The 27,908-nt window shown below is 42.2% G+C and overlaps 2 protein-coding genes and 1 long non-coding RNA gene across 5 annotated transcripts; 2 read left to right on the top strand and 1 right to left on the bottom strand.

Moving 5' to 3' along the window:
• The first annotated feature begins 232 nt into the window (after positions 1-232).
• Positions 233-15,610, top strand: LOC110503585 (HHIP-like protein 1). Its single transcript, XM_021581988.2, has 9 exons — positions 233-835; positions 5,097-5,743; positions 5,939-6,082; positions 11,828-12,156; positions 12,329-12,455; positions 12,684-12,829; positions 13,234-13,315; positions 13,723-13,805; positions 13,935-15,610. Exons 1-9 carry the CDS (start codon positions 548-550, stop codon positions 15,059-15,061), a joined length of 2,973 nt encoding a protein of 990 aa, XP_021437663.2. The 5' UTR covers positions 233-547; the 3' UTR covers positions 15,062-15,610.
• Positions 5,528-18,481, bottom strand: LOC118944026. Its single transcript, XR_005039337.1, has 4 exons — positions 18,245-18,481; positions 8,845-9,007; positions 6,847-6,989; positions 5,528-5,658 (listed from the first exon to the last, which is right to left on the bottom strand). It is a non-coding gene; the product is annotated as an uncharacterized LOC118944026 (long non-coding RNA).
• On the top strand, positions 17,660-27,132 carry LOC110503586 (protein YIF1B). 3 transcript variants are annotated; one of them, XM_021581990.2, is made up of 8 exons: positions 17,660-17,850; positions 22,878-23,098; positions 23,212-23,316; positions 23,486-23,564; positions 23,667-23,724; positions 23,812-23,967; positions 24,152-24,245; positions 24,375-27,132. In XM_021581990.2, the coding sequence occupies exons 1-8, from the start codon at positions 17,784-17,786 to the stop codon at positions 24,528-24,530; spliced, it is 936 nt and encodes a 311-aa protein (XP_021437665.1). In that variant the 5' UTR covers positions 17,660-17,783; the 3' UTR covers positions 24,531-27,132. The 3 variants fall into 3 exon arrangements, with proteins under 3 accessions (XP_021437665.1, XP_021437666.1, XP_021437667.1); XM_021581991.2 differs by having other exon boundaries at positions 17,661-17,820; XM_021581992.2 differs by having other exon boundaries at positions 17,676-17,830.
• Positions 27,133-27,908: the final 776 nt, after the last annotated feature.

The following is a 27,908-nucleotide window of genomic DNA, read 5'->3' as shown; positions in this document are numbered from 1 at the left end:
TATGCCATTGTTTGTGGTGTGTGGAGGATCCATTGCTCTCCTCTTTCAGCACAAGGTCCTGAGTCATTCAACCACACACACCCCTAGTCTATTCCCCTCAGTGAGGCAGGGTAGAGAGGTGTGTGGGAAGTAGAGAAAAGGCGGAGTATGTAGAGGGGGAGGGAAGCTACAGCAGGGTGATAAAGATAGGCTGCAATGGGAAAGAATGCCATGTGTCTGTGGAGGACAGACAGAGAGCGAGGGAGAGTAAGGGGAGGAGGGAGCAGAGGGAGGGGGCAAAGGGAGGGATGGGAATAGGATCTGAGTGGAGAGTGGAAGCAGCGTGGCTGGCCGGGGCTGACTGCTGAATGAAAGGGCCTGTTGCTCTCCACCACCGTTCGTTTTTTTGTCCCACAAAAGAGCACATGTCCAGAGCAAACATAGGAAGGCTCTCCAACAGTCAAGCACCAGGGGGAAGGGACAGAATCACCACTATACACAGACCTTTTGGAATTCTGCCTCACTCCATTACTTAGCCCTACAGGTGGCAGGGTGAACTACCATTGCTATGAGCGGGGTAAGTGTAAAGGGAGTTGAGCTGATGTCCCGGTGGCTGTTGGTCCTACTGGTCCTACTCGCACCCCGACATGGGAACACACACCCCCAGTGCTTGGATTACAAGCCCCCCTTCCAGCCACGGGAGCCTCTGGTCTTCTGTAAGGAGTATGCCAAGTTTGGTTGCTGTGACCTGGAGAAAGATGACAAGATCTCCCAGAACTTCTACAAGATCATGGACTACTTTGACTACTTGGGTTACGTGACCTGTGCGAAATACATACGCACCATCCTCTGTCAGGTAAATTGAAGTCTGTCAGTAGTCAGATGTTAGCTAATGACTCCTTCTCTAAAACAGTCCACAAAATTGCAGGATATTTTTAGAATGGATTACCTTCTTGCACGGTTTTAAAACATTTTCACTTGTTACTAATTCATCACAGGACATGAAAAATGTATACAGATTAAGCTATCACATTTCATGAAACTATACTTCATTCAGATTTGTACACCCCTGCGCTAGTGAAATGTATGTGGACATCATGATAATAACATACCCCAGGCCTTTCCAAATGTGCACGCTGTAGATTGTAACAAATTATAGTTGGAGGTATTATGTAAGACCTTGACTTGACTGTTCGAGCATGAGAAACGACAGCACTGTTAACAATGGTGGATTTAGGGTCCTGAACCACAGTACCACAACATCACTACTGTAAACGGATGACTTGTTTCTCCTCTCCAATGAAGAGAATCACAGCCCATGTGTCCTCAGCTTTGTTTGGTTTTGGATCCAGTGGAAGTCACGGGAGGTCGGTGGCACCTTAGCTGGGGAGGACGGGATCGTGGGAATGGCTGGAATTAGTGGAATGGTATCAAATACATGGTTTCCATGTGTTTGACGCCATTCCATTTACGCCGTTCCAGCCATTATTATGAGCCGTCCTCCCCTCAGCAGCCTCCATTGGTGGAAGTGAGCTGTTGTGCTTGGCTCTCAGCTCTCCTATCAGCCATGCTGAGATACAGGCAGTGTGGTCAGTAGCTGGAGACCGAATGCCTACGGCCATTTAGCCAGGGTAAACTCTGCTCAATGATGCCCTTTGTCCGAACAGTTATCATAGATACAGGGGGCTGCTTGTGATCTGTCAAGAGGTCCACTGACCACCAGCGAAACATTGATTTCCTGTCTGGCCACTGAACAGGATATACAGTATCATATTTTCACTGGAGGGAGGGAGGGAGGGAGGGAGGGAGGGAGGGAGGGAGGGAGGGAGGGCAGGAGGGAGATGCAGGTGAGGAGTTGAATCCATCTGAAGTAGTTGAAGGAACTACAACTTCTACTTGTGGTGGGATTAAGGCTGACTATTGGGATACAAAACAATTAGTAACATTGACGTCAGCCATTTAACTCAATATAGCCTATCCTATACCTCCTTCCCAACGTTGGAAGCTGAGAAGTCTCACATTTACCGTGATCGTGGCAACGTGGAACTCTGAAGGTTTGTCCTATACAATGTGGCACATGTGCACACTCTCATTACCGCCCACCTCTTTTGGAAGGAGGGCCTTTTTAGAGTGTTCTTTGAGTGTATTTATGTTGACTTTTGGTGACTTATGGAGGAAAGGAAACCAACACACACAGCTTTAACCCTACCAGCTCACCCTGCACTGTGTAGTTAACCTTCTTTACAAATCTAGGTTTTTTTCCACGCTAAACTGTACAAATTCTAATGCCACATCTGGTTGTCATCTCTGTGAACAAAAGGCACGTGGATTTAAGTTTGACGGATTGCTGTTCTCAGAACTCCCTATCCCATCCAACGCTGGCCTAATTTACAGTATTTCCGAAGGACTTAAACAGAACGTTATAATTGGCGAAGTTACTGCATTATCAGGGCTGCCTACAGTAGAGGCCAGAGGAGTCAACACCCATTTGATGAAACAAGATGAAACAGGGCAAAGAACAATGACCAGGGTGCAGTTCTTCAAAAGTTATCAATCTGGATTAGGATTACATGCATAGAAATAGAATCGCTAGAACTGTCAAATCATTGACTTGAATGTGGACTCCAGTTCTGCTCATTCTATTTTATATGCATAGATTTTTTTATATGCATTTAACATTTTTTTTTAACTTGGCCCTGTGGATTTTGGGCTGAATTACACAATAAATTATATGGTTAAGGGTAGCGCTGGTATGTTTATTACAGAGAGTCATAGAAGGGTAATTGCCACCTAGAGGTTTTTGTCTCCAGTGTCTTGCAAAAGTATTCATCCCCGTTGGCGTCTTTCCTATATTGTTGCATTACAATCTGTAATTTAAATTTATTTTTATTTGGATTTTATGTAATGGACATAGACAAAATTGTCCAAATTGGTGAAGTGAAATTTTTAAAATGACTTAAAAAACAGAAAAGTGGTGGTGCATATGTATTCACCCCCTTTGCTATGAAGCCCCTAAATAAGATCTGGTGCAACCAATTACCTTCAGAAGTCACATAATTAAATAAAGTCCACCTGTGTGCAATCTAAGTGTCACATGATCTGTCACATGATCTCAGTATATATACACCTGTTCTGAAAGACCCCAGAGTCTGCAACACCACCAAGCAAGCGGCACCATGAAGACCAAGGAGCTCGCCAAACAGGTCAGGGACAAAGTTGTGGAGAAGTACAAATGAGAGTTGGGTTATAAAAAATATCTTAAGCTTTGAATATCCCACAGAGCACCATTAAATCCATTATTCAAAAATGGAAAGAATATGGTACCACAACAAACCTGCCATGAGAGGGCTGCCCACCAAAACCTACGAACCAAGCAAGGAGGGCATTAATCAGAGAGGCAATAAAGCCCAGACCTCACTCCAATTGAGACTGTGGTATGACTTAAAGATTGCTGTATACCAGCAGAACCCATTCAACTTGAAGGAGCTGGAACAGTTTTGCCTTGAAGAATGGCAAAATTTCCAGTGGCTAGATGTGCCAAGCATACCCCAAGAGTCTTGCAGCTATAGGTGGCTCTACACATTTTCAGTTTTTGTCTTATTTCTTGCTTGTTTCACAAGAAAATATTTTGCATCTTCAAAGTGGTAGTCATTTTGTGTAAATCAAATGATACAGCCCCCCCCCCCCCCCCCCCCCCCCCCCCCCCCCCCCCCCCCCTAATTAAAAAAAAAAAAAATCCAGGTTGTAAGGCAACAAAATAGGAAAAATGCCAAGGGGGATGAATAAATTTGCAAGACACTATGTTTGGCGTAGTTCAATAGCATCTTAGATTCAGACTCAGAGATTCCCTTTTTCACCTTGGATTGAAATTGAACCAAATAAGCATGGCATGATATCAATCCTGCTTTGCTTAGCTTCACTGAACACTGGGCTCTTTTCATACAATTTCTCTGGATAGTTCCAAAACATGCACAAAGGAAATGGGACTCACCATGGCCGGGTTTGTTTGTAAAGACTTGAAAGAGATAGCTGGGAAACTATATCAGATCTGCAGAAACAAATGAACCCCTCAACAAGAGCCAAATCTAGATATTTTAAGATCTAACAGAAATGATGTAAGTAAAAAAAAAATAAACATTTCCCACAAGGTGCTATGATGTGATGTGATATATCATACATGTTGTATATAATCAAGGCATTTCATGCATTCTTTTATGTTCTTTTTAGTGGCTATATGCCCACATTTGTCAGCTCTTACTTACTAGTTTTTACTGTACCCCCAACTCAAACACACAGTGTGGCTGTGCATAACACATACCACCTCCAGATTGCCCCCTTTTGTTTACGTCACTGCCTGACATCATGTGACTGCATAATCCACCTAACAATTTATGGTCAGCTACAGATTTCAGCCCAGAGTTGGCCAGTGCTGTTGATTTTAAAAGCTTTGATATTGAGTTTTTGAGCAGTGGTTTGAGGGTACCTTTGAGAGAGCATATCCCAGATTTAAATATAAAGAAGTAAATAAATACTCAGCAGAACTCCAGAAAAACGTTATGCCCACTTTGCCTTAGACTTGGAATCATATGATATATCATTCATCAGAGTCTTTGTAACAGAACCCGTCTTTTTCAGTACCAGTCTTTAAGGTGGTTTATATGTTTTGCATAATTGTCCCAACGGTTTACCAGTGTCAAAATTAGTGTAATTTTGTGTCTTTGACTTAATAAGGGATTGGACGTTCTAAGATGCACTTAAACAGGCCTTATTTATTTCTAGAACAGTTATTACTAGCTGATCTGGTTAGTACTGGGATGAGAAGAGGACATGGTGAATTGCAAATGTTTTCAAGCTTAGGGAGAGTACATCATGAAAATAGCTGCACAGTATCACGAACAGACATGGCATAGGATTAACCTGAGGACTATACTTCTGAAGATTATATACGACATTACACAAATCAAGTGGCTATATACTACAGCTTAAGTGGTAGCTCATTATGAAAGTTATCAGCCGATAAGGTAGGTCTACTGATCATGAAGTTTTGCTCAAAAGCGTGTGTCGTCCAAGCCCCAAAAGCTCTGCCACTTTCAAACCAGGTTTCCTTATCCTTGCAGGAGTGCTCTCCCTACTCTGCCCACCTGTATGATGCTGAGGATGCCAACACGCCCATGAGGGAGCTGCCAGGCCTGTGCGGAGACTACTGCTCTGAGTTCTGGCACCAGTGCCGCTACACCATTAGCCTGCTCACCGATAACAACGCCACGGTGGGCATAGAGGAGGACCGCAATAAGTTCTGTAACTTCCTGGAACTCAAAGACAGGGAGTACTGCTACCCCAACGTGCTCTCCGACGACAAGCTCAATGCCAACCTGGGAGATGTTCGGGCGGACCCCGAGGGCTGTCTGCAGCTGTGTCTGCAGGAGGTGGCCAACGGCCTGAGGAACCCAGTGGCAATGGTCCATGCCGACGACGGGACCCACCGCTTCTTTGTGGCCGAGCAGCTGGGCTACGTGTGGGCGTACCTGGCCAACGGCTCCCGTATTGACCGGCCCTTCCTCAACCTGACCAAAGCAGTGCTCACCTCGCCCTGGGCGGGGGATGAGAGAGGCTTCCTCTGCATGGCCCTCCACCCGCGCTTTACTGTGGTGCGGAAGGCATATGTCTACTACTCTGTGTCTGTGAAGAAGGAGGAGAGGATCCGCATTAGTGAGTTTACACTGTCCGCTGATGATATGAACCAACTAGACCACTCCTCAGAGAGGTAAGAGAAGTATCACCAAATGGCATGGACTGAATCAGAACCTGTGGTGTTATCGGCTCCATTCACATGAATGCATTTGACATTTTGAAACAAATCTGAACGAACCAGCAGATTTGAAATAGAGATCTGCAACTACACTCATCCTATCAGATTTCTAATTTAGTGATGTTTAGTCATGAGTGGTTTTCTTTGTAGAACTATTTTGGAAGTGGTGGAACCTGCCTCGAACCACAACGGGGGCCAACTTCTCTTCGGGCACGATGGCTACCTCTATATCTTCATCGGTGATGGCGGAAGAGCAGGGGACCCCTTTGGCAAGTTTGGGAACTCCCAGAATAAGTGAGTCCCTGTGCTCTATACATTTCAAACACATTCAGGGGAAACAAATTAGTGGATGACATTTAGTGTATTTCTAGCCTTCACCCCATGTTGATGTTTTTGGAAGGTCAGAATGATATGTTTGCTTCAGAGACGTCCATTTTTCAAGTGTTGAAGATACAGTTATCATTCAACTAAGGACACCTAAACAGTAGTGTTGGAGTATTAGAGATAGTAGTGGATGGAAACACTTAATGTGATGTGCTGGCTCTTTAAAGTATACTTATTTACAGACAAGAAATTACGGGAAAAATAAGGGTTCAAAACATTAAACCTATAGCGTGACATATTTTTTTTTATGCCAGGAGAGTTCTAAGCTACAGTAAAGGGACCATAGGGCACAGTTAGTATTTTAGTGTGTTTGTAAACTGTAGTACTCAACTCTCACACTATGTGACCTTCTCATATGATACTACAGTGATACATGATTCTATAATTAGGGCTAGACGTCCCGCTAGCGGGACAACTTCCGGTGACACTGGAGGGCGCGCAATTCAAATAAATAATCATACAAATATGGATATTAAACATTTAGGTACATACAAGTGTCTTATATCGGTTGAAGTCTTGAATTCTTGTTAATCTAACTGCACTGTCCGATTTACAGTAGCTATTACAGCGAAAGCATGCCATGCGATTGTTTGAGGACGGCGCCCCACATCAAAATATTTTTCCACAGGCACAGGTTTCATAAATTCACAAATAGCGATGAAATATTCACTTACTTTTTGAAAATCTTCCTCTGATTTGTCATCCAAAGGGTCCCAGCTATAACATGTAGTGTCGTTTTGTTAGATTAAATCCTTCTTTATGTCCCAAAAAGTCAGTTTAGTTGGCGCCATCGATTTGAGTAATCCACTCGTTCAACCTGCAGAGAAAGGAATCTGAAAATCTACCCCTGAACTTTGTTTCAACAAGTTAAAATACATTTCTATTCACTCCTCAGATACTCTAAAATGTAATTAAACTAAAATATTTCTTACGGAAAGAAGTATGTTCAATAGGAAATCAATTTTAGCAGGTGTGTCTTGTCTTCATGGCACGCCCAAACACGAATTTCCAGGATTGTGTCCTTGTACTAAAACTGATATTTCTTATTCGTTTTGGAAGTTACAAGCCTGAAACCTTGAACATAGACTGCTGACATCCTGTGGAAGCAATAGGAATTGCATAATGGGAGCTAGAATTCAGTATGCCCCTATACTTTCCATTGTAAGAGCATGGTCTCTCAAAAAAAAAGGATTCCGGTTGGTTTTTCTTTGGATTTTCTCCTACCGTATCTATTGTGTTATATTCTACTACATTATTTTAACATTTCTACAAACTTCGAAGTGTTTTCTTTCCAATGGTACCAATTATATGCATATCCTGGCTTCAGGGCCTGAGCAACAGGCAGTTTACTTTGGACACGTCATTTAGACAGGAAGTGGAGAAAAAAGGGGCCTAGCCCAAATAAGTTTTTTAAAGAATGGAAAATCCTGTTGCCATGGTAAATGTCTAGTAATTATTATATTTATGGTAAACTAATACACATCATAGATTAACTTTATGTCTGAGTTGTCACAAGTTTAATATTACAGAATATTAATTGACTCCAGAGGGTAGAAGAATATTTTACTAGAAACTTTGACTAGACATTTCTCTAGGCCTTGAGGGAGTGACACATTTATGGATTTAAGCTCAACGTTTTCCAATTAAATTTATACAAGACCTTCAGCAATGCCACTCAGCAGCTATTCATGAAAGTGCGATTTTATGACCGTACTCGTCAGTGGTGGCAAAATTGGGAGAGAATCGCCATGTATGACCTCAACCCCTGAGCATTTGACATGACAAACATTCAGCTCAACGTTATGTGTACATTTATGCAGACAGAGACGGTACAGTTGTTCACAATATTAGCCTTGTAAGTTTAGCTTTCTCCTGGCAGGGGCAGGGGTTGGCAGTGCCCAGAGTCTACAGTGTCTCGCAGGGCCATTCAGAAATGACTCAAAGCCTCTATAGTTATAACACAATGGCAGAATTGTACACACAGTGATATTATGAAAAAAACATCACTGAGCTTTGGACAGTCTGTGTCTTAGAATGCATTTTTATTTTGAACCATGGGCAAGGACAGGGCATAACATTGCCAGTCAGGTTCTAAGTGACTGCCACCCCCACAGAGTATTGGTCAGTGGCCAGTGTCTGGGCCTGCAGTGCCAGACCAAAAGTAATACTTATGGGGAATGTTGTCGGACGATGTCTGGCCTTTTCGTACCATGTGATAATTACTACAGTCTTGTGTAGTTGAGCTTTAAAAGGGAAGTTTACCTCTCCTTTTAAAGACCTGAGTGGAGGTAAAATATCTGCTACTCTGTTCAGAATATTACAATGTAGATATAAATGTGGTGCAGAGGAGGCTGGTGAGAGGAGCTATAGGAGGAAGGGGCTCATTGTAATGGCTGGAATGGAATAAATGGAACAGTATCAAACAAATCACAAAAAATATGGAAAATGCATGATTGATTCCAGCCATAACAATGAGCTCATCCTCCTATCTTCAACAGCAGCAAGACGTACAGTAAGAGCAGGTGCTCTAAATCAAACCTTGTTATGTGTTATTCTCAGAAGAGGGTTATGTCTAGTTTATAGTTGGGTAGCTCTAGTGTATAGCAGAATGTATGCATGTGGAAATAAGGGGATCTTTACATCACAGCTTTACCACGGAGGGCGGTACTTACGGTAAAGGCATTCTATTGAGTTCCATTGGGTGGAAACATCCCTTTCAGTTCATCGCAGGAGAAGAAAGATGAGCAGAGGGTTTCTTGACAGCCAATGAATGGGAGGCCAGGGATATGAGGGTTGTGGAACCTGCCAAGGCTAATATTTACACAAGACGCGACGCTGTGGGCCTCATAATAGTATGTGTGTATGAGAGAGAGAGAGAGACAGAGAGAGAGAGAGAGAGACATTGTTACAACACTGTATATATACATAATATGATATTTGTAATGTCTTTATTATTTTGGAACTTCTGTGAGTGCAATGTTTTCTGTTCATTTTGATTGTTTATTTAACTTTTGTATGTTATTTACTTCACTTGCTTTGGCAATGTTAACTTATGTTTCCCATGCCAATAAAGCCCCTTGAATTGAATTTGAATTGAATTGAGAGAGAGAGAAATTCCACTATTTATTTATTTGGACAGTGAAGCTAAAATGATTCATTTGGCTCTATACCTCAGAATTTTGGATTTGAGATGAAATGTTTTATGTGAGGTGACAGTACAGAATGTCAACTTTTATTTGAGGGTATTTTCATACATATCTGTTTTATCGTTTAGAAATGCAAGCAATTTGTGCACTTTATGTATTTAGTCATAAGTATTTGGATACATCCACTTATAGTGTATTAAATATAGTCAAAAGTTTTTAATATTAGGTCCCATTTTCCTAGCACACAATGACTACATCAAACTTGTCTACTCTACAACCTTGTTGGATGCATTTGCAGTTTGTTTTGGTTGTGTTTCAGATGATGTTGTGGTCAATAGAAATAAATGGTAAATAATACAAAAATAATTATTGTAAATAAGAATATAATATGTTTCTGGATACTTCTACATTAATGTGGATGTTACCATGATTCTGGATAATCATGAAGGAATTGTGAATAATGATCAGTGAGAAAGTCACGGAGTCATAAATATCATTCCCCCAAAAATGCTTTAGGGTCATGACCTTTGTGCATCTTTAACGTACTCACTCATCATTAAACATAAATGTCTTTGATGACTGTTGTGATACACTAGCCTGGTCTCGTAGACTAGACGCAACATAGTAAACAGAAATCCGAGACACTCAATTTACATAAGATTACATAAGACATATGGTTACTTAAAGCAAGAATGAAAGTACAGCAGTATGTATGATGCGAAAGTCTAGCAACCCAAAGGTTGTGAGTTTGAATCTCATCATGGACAACTTCAGCATTGTTGCTAATTAGAAACTTTTCAACTACTTACTACCTTTTCAGCTACTTTGCAACTACTTAGCATGTTAGCTAACCCTTTCACTAACCCTAACCTTAAACCTTTTAACTAACCCTTCCCCTAACACTAACCTTAATCCTTGTCTGTAATGAATTTGAATCTCATCCTGGATAACTTCAGCATTTTAGCTAATTAGCAACTTTTCAAATACTTACTACTTTTCTTTTTACTTTGCAACTACTTAGCATGTTAGCTAACTCTTCCCCTAACCCTAACACTTTTAGCTAACCCTAACTCCTAAACTTAACCCTAACCCATAGCCTAGCTAATGTTAGCCAGCTAGCTAGAATTCATTATATCATACATTTTGCAAATTCACAACATATTGTACGTTTTGCAAATTCGTAACATATAATGTAAATTGTAACATACCATACGAAATGAGTATTGAGCAAATTTAATACATATCATACGAAATGTAACATACAGTGCCTTGAAAATGTATTCAACCCCTTGGCTTTTTCTCTATTTTGTTGCATTACAACCTGTAGATTAAATTGATTTTTATTTGGATTTCATGTAATGGACAAACACAAAATAGTCAAAATTGGTGAAGTGAAATCAAAAAAGTAACTTGTTTAGAAAAAAAATCTAAATTTTAAACGGAAAAGTGGTGCGTGCATATGTAATTCAGCCCTTTACTATGAAGCCCATAAATAAGACCCGGTGCAACTAATTACCTTCACAAGTCACATAATTAGTTAAATAAAATCCACCTGTGTGCAATCTAAGTGTCACATGATCTGTCACATGATCTCATTATGGATACACCTGTTCTGAAAGGCCCCAGAGTCTTCAACACAACTAAGAAAGGAGCACCACCAAGCGAGCGGCACCATGAAGAACTCCACAGAGCTGGGCTTTACGAGAGAGTGTCCAGAAAAAAGCCATTGCTGAAAGACAAAAATAAGCAAACGCGTTGGTGTTCGCCAAAAGGCATTTGGGAGACTCCCCAAACACATGGAAGAAGATACTCTGGTCAGATGAGACTAAAATGTAGCTTTTTGGCCATCAAGGAAAACGCTATGTCTGGAGCAAACCCAACACCTCTCATCACCCCGAGAACATCATTCCCACAGTGAAGCATGGTGGTGGCAGCATCATGCTGTGGGTATGTTTTTCATCGGCAGGGACTGGGAAACTGGTCCGAATTGAAGGACTGATGGATGGCGCTAATTGCAGGGAAATTCTAGAGGGAAACCTGTTTCAGTCTTCAAGAGATTTGAGACTGGGACGGAGGTTCATCTTCCAGCGGGACAATGAACCTACGCATACTTCTAAAGCAACATTGGAGTGGTTTGAGGGGAAACATTTAAATGTCTTGCAATGGCCTAGTCAAAGCACAGACCTCATTTGAGAATCCGTGGTATGACTTAAAGATTGCTGTACATCAGCGGAATGTTGTGTAAATCAAATGATACAAACCCCTCAAAAAATCTAGTTTAATTCCAGGTTGTAAGGCAACAAAATAGGAATAATGACAAGGGGTGCGAATACTTTCGCAAGCCACTGTATCATACTAGAGTGTCTCAGATTTACAAAATGGTCTGAGACCAGTTTGGATACACAAACACAAATGAAAAACGACAGAAGCACACACAACAATGACAGAAGCACACACTAAAACGCTCGTACATTTTCCTATGAATAAACTCCACCCCATGTGTGCGTAGGTCCACTCTGTTGGGCAAGGTGCTGCGTCTCGATGTGGACAACAACGATGACATGGACCCCTACAGTATCCCGTCAGACAATCCTTTCCTGGGGGAGAAGGACTCGCTGCCTGAGATCTATGCCTACGGGGTGCGTAACATGTGGCGCTGCTCCATCGACCGGGGCGACCCCATCACCGGGCAGGGCCGTGGCCGACTGTTCTGCGGGGACGTGGGGCAGAACAAGTTTGAAGAGGTGGACCTCATCGTCAAGGGTGGCAACTACGGCTGGAGAGCCAAGGAGGGCTTCTCCTGCTATGACAACAGGCTGTGTCGCAACTCCTCTCTTGGTAAGTAGGCTACTCCTCCTACAGGCTTGGTAGAAGTGTCAGGCTGATTCTCTATCAAGCATCAGCTCATTTTAAGTTCAGATATCTATTAAATCCCTTAAGCGGTGAAAACATTCTTGCAGTGTGTTTCCAAAGTGAGATGTGTTGTTGTATTACATTTTTTTCTCCTCAGATGACATTCTACCTATTTTCGCTTACCCCCACAAACTGGGGAAGTCGGTCACTGGAGGCTACATATATCGAGGCTGCCAGATGCCTAATCTCAATGGCCTCTACATATTCGGGGATTTTATGAGTGGGTGTGTGTTTATACAACATAACCTACATTTATCCAATGTTATACCAATTAATATGCTGAAAATGTTCCATAGTTTGTCATGCCTCAAAAAGAAGTTGATATGTTCTTAACATTGAAAGATTATTGCCAAATGTTTCAAATGCATAAAAACAATAGCAATACAATAGTTTTTTTTGCCCTAAAACTCACTTGACACATGCACAATCTGAGTGACTACTTGTCTGCCTAGGCGCCTAATGTCACTGAAGGAGAACCAAAGCACTGGGAAGTGGGAGTACAAGGAGATATGTATGGGAAAAGGCCAGACGTGCCGATTCCCCAAACTCATCAACAGCTATTACAAATACATAATCTCCTTTGCTGAAGATGAGGCAGGTAACCTTGACAACTAGCTTTGCATGTTTTTGTGTCTCTTTGTGTTTTGTTCGTACTGATCCGTACATGAAAAGGCCATTAGGGGATGCATGCTGCTTGTGAATTCACTCACCCAAGGCAACCATGACAAATTGCTTCTCTGAGTTATTTCATGATGAGCGTCTGCTGCTTTTGAACGGCAATAAAGAAATAAAAACACCCAGTTCAAACCCAGTGGTGCACCACTTAGTGCATGCTCTTTAACTTCAGATAAGTTTCAAAAAGCAATCTTGTTCAGAATTCCTGACTTCAAAGCTGATTAGAGTGGGAAGAGGTTCAAAAGAAACGGTCTGTCTTCATTTCACTTTGAAAGTGTTGCATATCTTTGTGCTGGGTCTTAGATCCTTTTCCCCTCTTGTTTCTAGGGGAGCTGTACTTCCTGGCAACGGGAGCTCCCAGTGCGTCTGCCAGAGCGGGGGTGATCTATAAGATAGTAGATCCATCCAGGTATTAAACTAGGGTCCCAATGTCTCAACAGCCAGGGGGCTCTGGGAATTAATCTTGAATTAATGAAAGATTCCCAAAACAGACATACCTTTGCCAGATATACTAATGTCTATTGTCCATCCAATTATTGATGTGGTCTTCAATCCCCCTGTGTTTGTTTAGTACATATCTTACTTTAACTATGTATTCACAAATGTAATCGCTCTGTGTCACGCTAAGGGAATATCTGCTAAATCCTTTACCCTGAAATGCAATTTACTGAATATAATGTGCTTATATCTATGATATCATTGTTTTTTTTCATGTGATTATGATAACGTATGATTAAAATCACACAATACTGTATTATTAGGAGATAGAGTTATCATGAGCAGCTTTGGAATCAATGGATTTCTCTCACCATCTAGGAGAGCACCCCCAGGCAAGTGCAGCTTCAAGCCCACTCTTGTCAAGATTAAGGGCAAGCTGATTCACTTCCACCCGACGGAGGGTAAGTGACACCACAAACAAACACGAGTCGCTCTGTGTTTGCGAGCTATCATTAGTCATAGTGCAACACATCTCGGTCAGTTGGAGTGGTCTAAAGGGCTGTTTCTCTCGCTTGACTTCCTCTCTACAGAGTTTGTCATTGACAAGAAGCCGATGACCACTGCTGTGCCCACTACTACGGCTAGAACAACAGCTACTACCACTCTCCGTACTCCTCCGACCACCATGCGTTCTACGACGACAAGACCTACCTACAGACCGCCAACTGCAACCCTGAAGGCTACCGCTAAACCTGCAACGACGCGGGCTACAGTTAAACCTTCAACGATGAGGGCTACTATTAAACCTGCAACGACGCGGGCTACAGTTAAACCTTCAACGATGAGGGCTACTATTAAACCTCTGACGACGCGGGCTACTGTTAAACCTGCAGCAACAACTTCCAACCCCACCTCAATGCAGCAGAGGCCGACTGGTACCGCTACACCTGCCCTGACCACCTCATGGAGGCAGGTAGTGACGGCCAGGCCAGGTCATGCCACCACTCTTTCCCGGCAGAGAATGTCGTTGTCCTACACCAGGCCCACTGTTACCCCGAAGCCCCGACCACGGTTGACAACTGGAGCCAGAAGGCCCTCTCCACCAACAGCACGACCCTTGACCCGACCACAACCACACGACATGGTCAGACCCCCACCACTAGGGGATACGACCAACCGGCCCCAGACCACACCAAGGCCCATGTACTGTACAGCTTCAACAAAGCCCACCACCCAGAGGCCTAACTTCACCCTCTCAAAGGTCCAGGACAAGCTCCTGAAAGGCCAGAGTGACAAGATAGACCGTTCCACAAGGAACCGGTTCAACAAGAAGGACCGGGGCTCCCAACCTGGGAAGCAGCGGCGCCGGAAGCACCGGGCTGGGTCTGTGAGGCTGATCAGTGCAGAGCAGCTATCGGACCGTGGGCGGGTGGAGATTTACATACGGGGGGAGTGGGGTACAGTGTGTGATGACTTGTTTAGTAGTAAAGCGGCCACGGTGGTGTGCCAGCAACTAGGATTCCCTGTAGCCCTGCGTGTGGCTAAACGGGCGGAATTGGGGGGCGGCAGTGGCAGTATCCTGCTAGATGATGTGGAGTGTGAAGGCACAGAGAGGACGTTACTGGACTGCAAACGGGCAAAGGTGGGCAAGCACAATTGTGCACACGATGAGGATGTTGGGGTGGTGTGTGGCTACCACCACGACGAGGATAAATAATGAGCCAAAATACGTCTGACTGGGGGATCATTGCTACTCTCCTGTGCATGAACAGAATCTTCCTCTATGCACTGTACTTCAGGGCACAAACTGTGGTCAGACACATCTCACCCTTCTACTCCTCCAAACATACTCACACACACTGCGAATTCAAGATGATTAACAACAATTGTTGATTGTAGACTAGACATCCTGATACTTTACTTCAGAGGCAGAATCCCTTTCCTTCCTTGCCTCTCTACCAGAAAAAAGTGTATCACTTTACAATACTGTCCTCTGCTGGAAGAAATGGCATATATTTTGTTGAATTTATAATTTTTTACATTGTATGAATTGATAATTACATATATATATATATATATATATGTTTTATTTTTCATAAAACAAAATTCTACATGTGAAGAAGTGATGTCAAAATAATAATTATAATAATGATAATGAAAAGGAAAATGCTGGACATTGTGTGCTTTATTATTGTAAAATTTGACTGATTATATACAGCATGTAAACTGTTTAAGGCCATTGAGACGAATAAATTGAGATTTCATTTGAATTCTTGCTCCTCATTTCTACTCAAGCAAGCATACTGCATCACCCATGGACAACCCGATAAAACGATACTGTTATTCAGAGGACTAATGGCTGCGTTCACATGCTAGTCGGAACTAGGAAACTCGACTTGCTAATAGGTTGTAGTTATACATGTTCCGACTAGCACTTGAACGAGGCATAATGCTGGACGATAAGGGAGAAGGGTGGTTTCATGTGCTCATGGTAAATGGAAAACTGAGAAGTCTAAATCCGACATGACAGCACCATTTTCTTGTTTTTATTTTAGCATAGCCAGGGGCACACTCCAACACTCAGACATCATTTACAAATGAAGCATTTGTGTTTAGTGAGCTGGCAAGATCAGAAGCAGTAGGGATGACCAGGGATGTTCTCTTGATAAGTGCTTAACTTTGACAATTGTTCTGTCCTGCTAAGCATTCAAAATGTAAAGAGTACTTTTGGGTGCCCAATGCTGTGCCCAATGCTGCCCCTCATCTTTGATTCTCTGCTGGGTGGGCTATATCAAGTGCGCCTATAGGCTAGTATTGTCTCAACCAAATTATCCATAGCCTATAAACTATAGGCTACGAAATGCATGCCTGGAGAAGCACAGAGCAAAGTTATATTTCTAAGATGGCTGCTGGGATTGTGTAAATAAAACTGGGCTGCATTACACACTGCAATGGATATTCCAACACTGAGCCCAATGTCTGCTTTGCTCTTGCTGATCAAAAAGTTGTTGTGCTTTGCCTTACATAATGGCTGTCCTGTGTATGCATATAGTGGCAGTCCAGGAGAGTGAAAGGCTTTCAAAAAAATTAGGCCTAGTCCATCTTGCGCATGGACAAGCCTATAGCCTATGTTCTGTTCGGTTTGAGAAAGAGAGCAGGAAGATGAGGAGGACCTGAGGTCAACTTTGATAGCTTGCTACTACTATAATTGATTTCATTAAAAGCAATATGTTTCTTGCCCATGTCAGCCTATTTATCAGAGTTATTGACCTCACAATAAGCCATATTTGAGTAATTTACATTGTGGTGCTGACACTTGAAGCAGAAGCCCCGGCACAATCAGTCAGAAATGGACAGCTCATGATTCTGAAAGTAGGCAACTGAGTGGGCATAATTCATTAAATCCATCTTCATTTTAATTAGATTTTACTAACCAGATTTTACTAGTTTAAGATTTTGAAGAAAATAAAACGAATAAGATTAAATAAAGTGATATTTAACACCGCTTTGGTCCGATGCTTTATATATAGGAAGGAACAAGCTGTAAAATACCCATGAAAGACATGAATCCGATACATATGGGGATATCATTGTTCCGTTTCTTGGATATTCAGAGGCTGAGCTACAACCTTCCATAGCCGAGGAGACAATACATTTACTTTGCTTGAGAATTAATCAAATTCTGTCACTATCAATTGAGTAAACTGTTTAAACCAAGACAGCTGGGTTTACTTGTGACCTCTCATTGGGTTAAGCCATGGAAGAAGAGTAGCCCACAATTAAAGCTTATATTTGTTCTGGTGGAAAGGTAGGCCTAACTTTTGAAAGTTCAGCACCATGCTCAGATTGTATTATTTGCAAACAGTGACAGTTTCGTTGCAAACAAGACACACTGATTTGGCGTTGGAGAAATATGATAAAATGAACAGATGCCTAACCTCTCTGTCCATTCTTATCTTGTAATTTCAGGTAACGTGTGGTATTAAAAAACGTTTCCGCTATTATATAACAAAGTAGAATTGCATGAAATGTTTATAAAATATTATTTTTCATGTTACTATATAGGAGATCTTTCCACCCCTACTCTATGGTAGTCTGCAAACCCACAACGGTTTGGCCCGCAGCCCTGTGCGCTATCAAAATGGCCATGTAATGTTTACAGGACAAATACGTTTCTAAAACTGCATATCTAAGACCATCATGGTCTGTCCCAGAATTGATGGTAAATGGTAGACGTAGAAATAAATTAATTATAGTGGATTATTTCGATTGGTCCACATTTTTCCTGGAACAACTTCGTCTTGTCTTTTACGATTCTATCATTGGCCAGTTGACACATGGGTGTGGCTGTGTACAAATTTTGTAGGAAGCATATTGAATGGTTTCATATCAGCGTTTTTATAGACGATATCCGAAACTACCTGTAATAATTGATAGACATGGATTACACCGCAACCCAAAGTGTGTCCAGACAGCGTAAGTTAACGTACGTTGATCAAACTATTGGTAAGATGTCTGAACTTTTTGGCCTAGAAATGTAGCTAACCGGCATGCTAATACCAATAGCTAGCTAACAAGCTAACCCACTCGATGGCTGCTCTTCAAGCCAAAGCTAAACTAACTACCTGGAAAATGTTGCTAGCTAACTTGCTTTTTTGTGTCATATGCGGTGTGTTATCAATCATGACAGCTAATTTCTTACTAATATGGCTAGCTGACGCCATGTTGCACAAGACTGAGTTAGCTAGCTAGCTGGCTGTTAGCCACGTCATTAGATAAACTATCTGGTGACGTTGTCATATTCCATGTAGACAGCGAATCTGAAACATGTCTGATCAGTTTCGGGCCACATTATTCAGGTGTAGGTTAGAAGGTCGCGCTATTCCCTCTCAAGACTTACGATTTCAAGCCTTCACGTATTGCCTTGCTTCTAAATTGGGACATGGGACTGTGCCTCTTGTTTTGTTAGCCTCTTGTTGGTCTCCGCCCAGTGTTCAATCAGAACTTGTTCCCAATACAGAGTATTCTATTTACGTCATTTAGCACCCATTGCTTGTTCCATATTTTGTTGCGTTACTTCCTGAATTCAAAATGGATTCAATATTTCTTTCCCACCCATCTACACACAATACTCCATAATGACAAAATTAATACATGTTTCAAATAAGCACCTTTGGCAGTGATTACAGCAGTGTGTTTTGGGGTAAGTCTCTAAGAGCTTTGCACACCTGGATTGTACAATATTTGCCCATTTATTAATTGTTAAATTCTTCAAGCTCTGTCAAGTAGATTGTTGCTAGACAGACATTTTCAAGTCTTGCCAAAACTGTAACTAGGCCACTCGGGGGACATTCAAGTCAAATTTTATTAGTCACATGCACCAAATACAACCGGTGTAGACCGTCCTTACAGTGAAATGCTTACTTACGAGCCCCTAACCAACAATGCAGTTAAAAAAATGTAAAATAAAATAAAAGTAACAAGTAATTAAAGAGCAGCAGTAAAATAACAATAGCGAGGCTATACACATGGGGGTACCGGTACAGAGTCGATGTGTGGGGGTACCGTTAGTTGCGGTAATATACACATGTAGGTAGAGTTATTAAAGTGACTATGCATAGATAATAACGGAGAGTAGCAGCAGTGTTCTAGAAGGGGGGGGGGGCTTCCTTTTAGGGCCTTCCTCTGACACTGCCTGGTATAGAGGTCCTGGGTGGCATTGGGCTTGGCCCCAGTGATGTACTGGGCCGTACGCACAACACTCTGTAGTGCCTTGCGGTCGGAGGCTGAGCAGTTGCCATACCAGGCAGTGATGCAACCAGTCAAGATGCTCTTGATGGTGCAGCTGTAGAACCTTTTGAGGATCTGAGGACCCATGCCAAATCTTTTCAGTCTCCTGAGGGGGAATAGGTTTTGTTGTGCACCCTTCATTACTTTCTTAGCTACAGACGTGAGTGCTACGGGTCGGTAGTCATTTAGGCAGGTTACCTTAGTGTTCTTGGGCACAGGGACCATGGGGGTCTGCTTAAAACATGTTGGTATTACAGACTCGGAGAGGTTCAAAATGTCAGTGAAGACACTTGCCAGTTGGTCAGCACATGCTCGCAGTACACGTCCTGGTAATCCGTCTGGACCTACGGCCTTGTGAATGTTGACCTGTTTAAAGGTCTTACTCACATCAGCTGTGGAGAGCGGGATCACAGTCTTCCGGAACAGTTGGTGCTCTCATGCATGTTTCAGTGTTATTTGCCTTGAAGCGAGCATAGCAGTAGTTTAGCTCATCTGGTAGGCTCGTGTCACTGGGCAGCTCTCGGCTGTGCTTCCCTTTATAGTCTGTAATGGTTTGCAAGCCCTGACACAACCGATGAGTATCAGAGCCAGTGTAGTACGATTCGATCTTAGTCCTGTATTGACGCTTTGCCTGTTTGATGGTTCGCCAGAGGGCACAGCAGGATTTCTTATAAGCGTCTGGGTTAGAGTGCCGCTCCCTGAAAGTGGCAGCTCTAGCCTTTAGCTCTGTGCGGATGTTGCCTGTAATAAATGGCTTCTGGTTGGGGTATGTATGTACGTACGGTAACTGTGGGGATGACATCATCGATGCACTTTTTGAAGAAGCCAATGACTGATGTGGTGAACTCCTCAATCAAATGTATTTATATAGCCCTTCTTACATCAGCTGATATCTCAAAGTGCTGTACAGAAACCCAGCCTAAAACCCCAAACAGCAAGCAATGCAGGTGTAGAAGCACGGTGGCTAGGAAAAACTCCCTAGAAAGGCCAAAACCTAGGAAGAAACCTAGAGAGGAACCAGGCTACGAGGGGTGGCCAGTCCTCTTCTGGCTGTGCCGGGTGGAGATTATAACAGAACATGGCCAAGATGTTCAAATGTTCATAAATGACCCGCATGGTCAAATAATAATAATCACAGTAGTTGTCAAGGGTGCAGCAAGTCAGCACCTTAGGAGTAAATGTCAGTTGGCTTTTCATAGCCGATCATTAGGAGTATCTCTACCGCTCCTGTTGTCTCTAGAGAGTTGAAAACAGCAGGTCTGGGACAGGTAGCACGTCCGGTGAACAGGTCAGGGTTCCATAGCCGCAGGCAGAACAGTTGAAACTGGAGCAGCAGCACGGCCAGGTGGACTGGGGACAGCAAGGAGTCATCATGCCAGGTAGTCCTGAGGCATGGTCCTAGGGCTCAGGTCCTCAGAGAGAGAAAGAAAGAGAGAGAGAAAGAGAGAATTAGAGAGAGCATACTTAAATTCACACAGGAAACCGGATAAGACAGGAGACGTACTCCAGATATAACAAACTGACCCTTGCCCCCCGACACATAAACTACTGCAGCATAAATACTGGAGGCTGAGACAGGAGGGGTCAGGAGACACTATGGCCCCATCCGAGGACACCCCCGGACAGGGCCAAACAGGAAGGATTTAACGCCACACACTTTGCCAAAGCACAGCCCCCACACCACTAGAGGGATATATTCAACCACCAACTTACCATCCTGAGACAAGGCTGAGTATAGCCCACAAAGATCAGTCCAAAATCTCTTTATATCTGAAAACCTCCGTTTTGTCTGCACGTTTTCTTCAGTAATCCACAGGCACAAACGCAGTCACAACAGGCAGACAAAAAATCAAAATTGTATCTGTAAAGTTCATAGAAACATGTCAAACAATGTTTATATTCAATCCTCAGGTTGTTTTTAGCCTAAATTATCGATAATATTTCAACCGGACAATAACGTCGTCAATATAAAAGGTAAACAAGAAAAGCACTCTCTGGTCGCGCACATGAAAAAGCTCTTTGACACGGCATTGAATAGAAAATGACAAAAAAAAAAAAATCCTACTTCCTGAATGGATTTTTCTCAGCTTTTCGCCTACCAAATCAGTTCTGTTATACTCACAGACATTATTTTAACAGTTTTGGAAACTTTAGAGTGCATATGCTATCTTCTGGGCCTGAGTAGAAGGAAGTTTAATTTGGGCATGCTTTATATCCAAAATTCCAAATGCTGCCCCCTACCCTAGAGAAGTTAAATCCATTATAAAAAAATGGAAAGAATATGGCACCACAACAAACCTGCAAAGAGAGGGCCGCCCACCAAAACTCACGGACTAGGCAAGGAGGGCATTAATCAGAGAGACAACAAAGTAACCGAAGGTAACTCTGAAGGAGCTGCAAAGCTCCACAGCGGAGATTGGAGTATCTGTCCATAGGACCACTTTAAGCCGTACACTCCACAGAGCTGGGCTTTACAGAAAAGTGGCCAGAAAAAAAAGACATTGCTTAACCTCTTTGGAATAGGGGGCAGCATTTTCACTTTTGGATAAATAGCGTGCCCAATTTCAACTTCCTGCTACTCATGCCAGGAATATATGATATGCATATGATTAGTAGGTGTGGATAGAAAACACTCTGAAGTTTCTAACCCTGTTTCAATCATGTCTGTGACTATAACAGAACTTATGTAGCAGGCGAAACCTGCTACATAAAGCGTCAGAGCTATGGGCCATTTCACTCACAAGGCAAAATGGGACATGGATTGGCTCCACTGTAATGGAATGGAATTGTAGTCATGAGAACGGCTAAGAGTACCATGGTAAACTTACTGATTTGGTAAAGGATATGAAACATTAGGGCTACCCATTTCAATAGGTCAGAAATAGAGAATCAGAGATGTGCTTCTAATGAATAACAAACATTGTATTTCATTATTTAGGCTTATAGGCTTTTTTGAGACAGACTAGAGCTGGACGATATGGACAAACATCTATAACGCGATAAATTGGCACGATAATGAGAAATTGAATAACTTTAAAACAGTGTGCAGAAGTTACTTTTGTTATATGGCGCTTAACTACTACTGCTACTTGTAATATTGTACCATTTGTCCAGTTAGCAATAGCCCATATTAGCAGACTTATTTCATTTCAAACTTCACATTCCTATACTTAGTTATTGATATCTGTAAAATCCTCGGTTTGGTTGGTACCGATCATTTTTGGTTTATCGTCCCGGCTCTACAGTAGACCACGAGTGGAGATCTGTAAGTGTGTCCGTTTTTGAAGTTTAATTTTGAAATGCAGCCTACTTGTCCCGGTTGACCTCTCTCTCTTTGAGAAAGAGGTTCCTAATCTCAATTGATCTCATTGTTAAGTATTAATAATAAGATTAGTCTACGGTGCAGGCCAATGGATGTCTGTGGAAGGACAAAGTATACATTGATAGGAAGCGGCTGGGGTGACATAAGGGTATCCATCTGCTTAGTGGGCGATGTGATTCTGCACTCGGGATAAAACACACCCAGAATTGATGACTGAGAACAGGGTTTATCTTACACATGGAGTGAAGAGACCCCGTTATAGGCACTGTCTGCATAGGCTAGGCTATTTGTTGAATTGTGTCAATGTGCACTGCATAGCTCCTCCTTTTGCAGCTACATTTGGGTTGTCCTTCAAAATGCATTGGACGTATTCCCCACTCCACTGACCAGAATGTGCTTTCATCCACCTCTTGTGTGACAGATCCCGAAATGAGGAACACGTCAATGGACGGGACAGACCCCAGTCAGCTGTTTGATGACACCAGTGCAGCGCCGGGGGTGCAGCCCACTGGGTTCCAGGGCCAGGGTGTTGGGACGATGGGCCACCCCGGCCGGACCCTCCTCTCAGACCCTATGTCCAACTTGGCCATGGCTTACGGGAGCAGCCTGGCCAGCCAGGGCAAAGACTTGGTGGACAAAAATGTAAGACTCATGGTAGTGACGGTACATAGTTGTGGTACCAGTTAGTAAGTAGCAACATGATGTGTCATTAAGTGGGCCTAAATTGTCTTGGTTTTGCTCCGTTTAATCTACAGCTGGATCGTTTCCTCCCCATCTCTAAGCTGAAATATTACTTTGCCGTGGACACAGTTTACGTGGGCAAGAAACTCGGCCTGCTCGTCTTCCCCTACATGCACCAGGTACTGATGCCATGTCACCCTGTGTTACTATGGTCACCATCTGTTGGTATTGCTTATGTCCATGTCCAGACTCAGAGCTACCAAGTTGATACTGAACTTACGCCCTAGGATGACTCTCATTGAATGGGTGACTAAAGAAGGTGTATGTTTTTGTTTTGCTTTTGATTAGAACTGGGAAGTGAGCTACCAACAGGACACCCCAGTGGCTCCACGCTTTGATATCAACGCTCCTGACTTGTACATTCCAGGTAAAGGAGATCTGGTCAGGTCTACCACCCTGACTGAACCAAACAAATAAAACCTGCAACTAGCCTATTATTGTTTTAACATTGCTTTATATTATTTTGCAGCAATGGGTTTTATCACATACATCCTGGTGGCTGGGTTAGCGCTCGGAACACAGAACAGGTAAACTGGTCCACTTTGCACCTTTCTTCCCAGTTTTCTGTATAAAGAGTATCCTGAAACGTGTATCTACCCTAATCTCCCCTCTAGGTTTACCCCTGAGATCCTGGGCATGCAGGCCAGCTCAGCCCTGGTGTGGCTCATCATGGAGGTGCTGGTTGTCCTCCTCAGTCTCTACCTGGTCACAGTCAACACAGACCTCACCACCATCGATCTTGTGGCCTTCTCCGGATACAAATATGTGGGGTATGGCTGGTCTCTCTCTCTCTCTTGCTCTCTCTGACATGATTAGTATGACATTGCGGTTTGTGTTTCTGGATTTCCCTGTCTTTCAACATGGAAGTTGTCTTAATTATATATTAAAGTTGTAAAGACATGATGACACATCAACTACTCGGATGAATTGTGAAAGATTCCCTTGTGTGTGCAGGATGATTGTAGGGGTCGTGGCAGGGTTACTATTTGGTCGAACGGGATATTACCTAACGCTGCTGTGGTGCTGTATATCCATCTTCGTCTTCATGGTGAGTAGCAGGACGAGCGGACGATAGAATCGGATTTACTCCACCCAATGTTCCCTGCTAGCGCCTTGACTACTGTACGTAGGTTCACAAGCTTGATTTTGGCTCCCTCTGTCTTGGTCCTCTCTTCAGATCCGCACGTTGAGACTCAAGCTCCTGTCTGAGGCAGCAGCCCAAGGCGTGTTGGTTCACGGGGCCAGGAACCAGCTGAGGATGTACCTGACCATGTCCATCGCAGCCGCCCAGCCCATATTCATGTACTGGTTGACCTATCACCTGGTCAGGTAAGACCACGAGCTGACCAGGAGTGTTTCATCTGACAAGACACTACCTCTCTATGGAAAAATAAGACTGTTCACTGACCATCACTTCTCCCCACCATTCGCTGCAGAGGTGCGGGACACATGCACGGATAAATAAAACCACACACAAATGGCATTGTAGAATTAGCATTGTGCGAAGTCTCACAGTACAAGTGTAACAGTAGTGTTGACCTGTCTTTTGTATTGTTTTTTTTAAATGTAATTGTCTAAGAAGGATAATTGACTGGCTCGTCATGTTTTGTATACTGTAATTAGTTATGTTTTCTAAGTATTTGTGAACATATGGTTGTATATTAGCAATCCAGCTTTGGGTCCTCAATCGCAAAAGCTTTGACTGAGCCAAGGATGGAAGCACAGTTAAGGCAAATTCATAGCCTACGTAAGTAGGCAACGCAAGAACAAAGTTAGCTCCGTGAAATGGCTGTCCTGCAGAATTGCATTGCAGAATTTGCAGCCCACAATTTGTAATGTGTCACAACTACGCAGGGAAACCATTTAATGTGAATTGTGTTCTTGCGTTACATACTTACATTGACCCAAAGGCTTTAGCATAATTTGCCTGCGCCGTCCAGTGAACACACAAAAAAAGCGCTCTTAATGTCCTTAATCACAGGATGATGTATGTAAACAGATTTGTGGATGTGTGTTTGTAAATACGAAAAGTGCTTTTTGTACATGTCTTGGTGCCACGAACTGAAGCCCAAACAAAGACTTTCAATCATGTAACAAAGTCATTAAGTCATCTTAAATTACAGCTGATGCTTTTTTAAACAAGCTTGACAAAATTACATGAGCATATGACACTGTAATTGATTTTCAGGCTTCAAACTGGAAAAGTGGAAACAATATTTAATGGTTTAAGATGTTCAAATACTAGCCTCCATTTCAAATGTAGGCCTAATTACTAGAGATATCACGCTAAAATGGTGTTGCTTGCCATGCCTCAGTTGCTTTTATGAATATTTGATATACAGAGGCGGAATAACATGGATCCTCTAATGCTCTCTTCAACTTGATAAATAAACTGAAACTGGAGTACAAATTTGATATGGCTTTTTTAAATTGAACTGTTATGAAGCTGAATATGTCTCGTCCGGTATCACTAACATACACTCAAACTTTGCTTCCTATTGATACAATTTTTTTCCAACAGGAAATAAGCTTTAATGGACAATGGCTACATTGTATCTATGTAAGATTAACACCTTAGCCCTTTTCCCTCTCTGCCCCAGGTTAGGATGATATGGTAATCAATAAGGAAAGCCGGTGTGTATGATAAAGCCTGCTTACCTTGACATTAGCAGATGTATGTCAGATATTCCTGTCAATCTTGATCCAACACTGCTGCTCTGTCCCCACTGTCACAATCAGATTAACAGAAGTTGTGGTTTACACCTTGGATTAACATGTGGTTGTCATCCGTTCTTGATCGGATCACTATCTAATCGAGATGTGTTGCGTTACACATGGTAATAAAATGTGTCTTATCCACCGCTGCTTCCACATTTTGCCCAGATGCCATGGTCCCTCCCTGTATGCAAATTAATTCAACCTGTCTTGGACCTCCCATTATGAAACAAGCTGTATAAATTGAAAGGAAATGGCACGTTTTGTTTTATACTCATCATTACAGCCTACTTTTTTTATCCAATGATTTAAGACTGGCCATAATAGCCTACTGTCCCAATTAACCTTGCCCTGTCCACGGCCGTACAAATAAATATTCTGAGAATCTCTCCCATCCCTAAAAAAGTCCCCACGCAAACGAGCTGAGTATCTGGATGTGTGTACAAAATATATTGAACAGTATAAATAGAAATGACACGTAGGCTCTAATGCCCACAGTAAAAACCAAAACAAGTTCAAGTAGGCTACAAAGTGCATCTGAGTGGCGCAAAGCATTATCCAAACAGGTTTGGACAGGGTTGTTCTTTACGCATGGATGTTGTCTTTATATTATTGTAATCTTCTATTGAAAATAACCCCTATATAGGCCTAACAAGCACCACATTTTTAAAAAAAACGACAGGCTGGGAGTACAACTGTGGTTTAGTTTCCTCCAAATAATTGATCAGTGATCAATCGCTAACGGAACCTGAATATAACCTATAGCAGAGACGTGGTCAAATTATGAAAATGCTTAGATAAAAGCTGCAATCGATATATTGGACAGTCGCCTTGTTCATGCTTACAGAAAGCTATGTGACTTATAAATAATACAAACAAAAAGGATTGGATTGTAATACCAATGTATTATTTTCATATCTGATAGGCTAATAGCAACTGAAATGGACTTTTCATTCTGGCTAGATTTAAATGTACAGGTGGAAAATTTGGCCTACACATTACACTTTGCCATATACAGTACTTGTCAAGCACTGAGCTTTTCTGCTGCGACCCAAAGATTGTAGTTGTATTATTGTTTTGCATATATTGTATCTGTTAACATTGTGTTATATTTAAACTGTGCTACTTTAGGATTTTACTATTTGTTAATAATTTATGATTGAACATTTATTTACAATTTAGTCTTTGAATGCGAGAAACCAATAAAATCTACTTGCACTACTACATGGGTTTCTGACAATGTTCTGAGAAAGACCAATCTACATATTTCAGGTGATCTCTGTATAAAACTATTATTTGGTATTATGTTCACAATTCGATGTGTAAAATGAGGTCAGTTATGTCTCTCATGAAGATGGCTGTCCGTAGTCTGATTGGGTAGCGACAATAGAAGAAAGACGAAGGTGTGGTTTTACTTCGCAGGCAAATATTATTCTCTATATGCCTGTCGACAGAAACTCTCCATAGACGACCACAAATAATTTATCCATCTGGTTTGACTGAAGTTTTTTCCTTTTGAGTTCTCAAAAAGAATAGACAACTGGTGCCAAGTATTGCAAGACAGTGTATTTCCAGATTCATAGCTAAGTTCATATGTTCAAACAGTACTCAGACCCCTTCACTTTTTCCACATTTTGTTATAGCCTTATTCTAACATGCATTTAAAAACTAATCTACACATTACACCATAATAACAAAGCGAAAACAGGTTCAGAAATGTTTGCAATACCTTAGACATAACGATTCAGATGCTTTGCTAGGAGACTTGAAATTGAGCTCAGATGCATCCTGTTTCCATGGATCATCTTTGATGATCCTTTAATAAACTTTATTGGATTCCACCTGAGATAAATTCAATTGACTGGACATTATTTGGAAGGGCATGACCTGTCTAATATAAAGGTCCCACAGTTGACAGTGCATGTCAGAGCAAAAACCAAGCCGAGGTCGAAGTAATTGTCCGTAGAGCTCCGAGACAGGATTGTGACGAGGCACA

This window comes from Oncorhynchus mykiss, chromosome 24, assembly GCF_013265735.2.
Source record: "Oncorhynchus mykiss isolate Arlee chromosome 24, USDA_OmykA_1.1, whole genome shotgun sequence".
Lineage (NCBI taxonomy): Eukaryota > Metazoa > Chordata > Actinopteri > Salmoniformes > Salmonidae > Oncorhynchus > Oncorhynchus mykiss.
Note: the sequence above shows the minus strand (reverse complement) of the source record. Positions and strands in the feature narration are given on the sequence as shown.

Bases quoted from the DNA above. Each gene is read 5' to 3' on its own strand.
- LOC110503585 (XM_021581988.2), top strand. From the start codon at position 548: ATGAGCGGGGTAAGTGTAAAGGGAGTTGAGCTGATGTCCCGGTGGCTG. The intron at 12,830-13,233 runs GTAACCTTGACA...TCTTGTTTCTAG, and splicing joins CTTTGCTGAAGATGAGGCAG to GGGAGCTGTACTTCCTGGCA. The intron at 13,806-13,934 runs GTAAGTGACACC...TCCTCTCTACAG, and splicing joins TCACTTCCACCCGACGGAGG to AGTTTGTCATTGACAAGAAG.
- LOC110503586 (XM_021581990.2), top strand. From the start codon at position 17,784: ATGGATTACACCGCAACCCAAAGTGTGTCCAGACAGCGTAAGTTAACG. The intron at 23,317-23,485 runs GTACTGATGCCA...GCTTTTGATTAG, and splicing joins TCTTCCCCTACATGCACCAG to AACTGGGAAGTGAGCTACCA. The intron at 23,968-24,151 runs GTATGGCTGGTC...TTGTGTGTGCAG, and splicing joins TCCGGATACAAATATGTGGG to GATGATTGTAGGGGTCGTGG.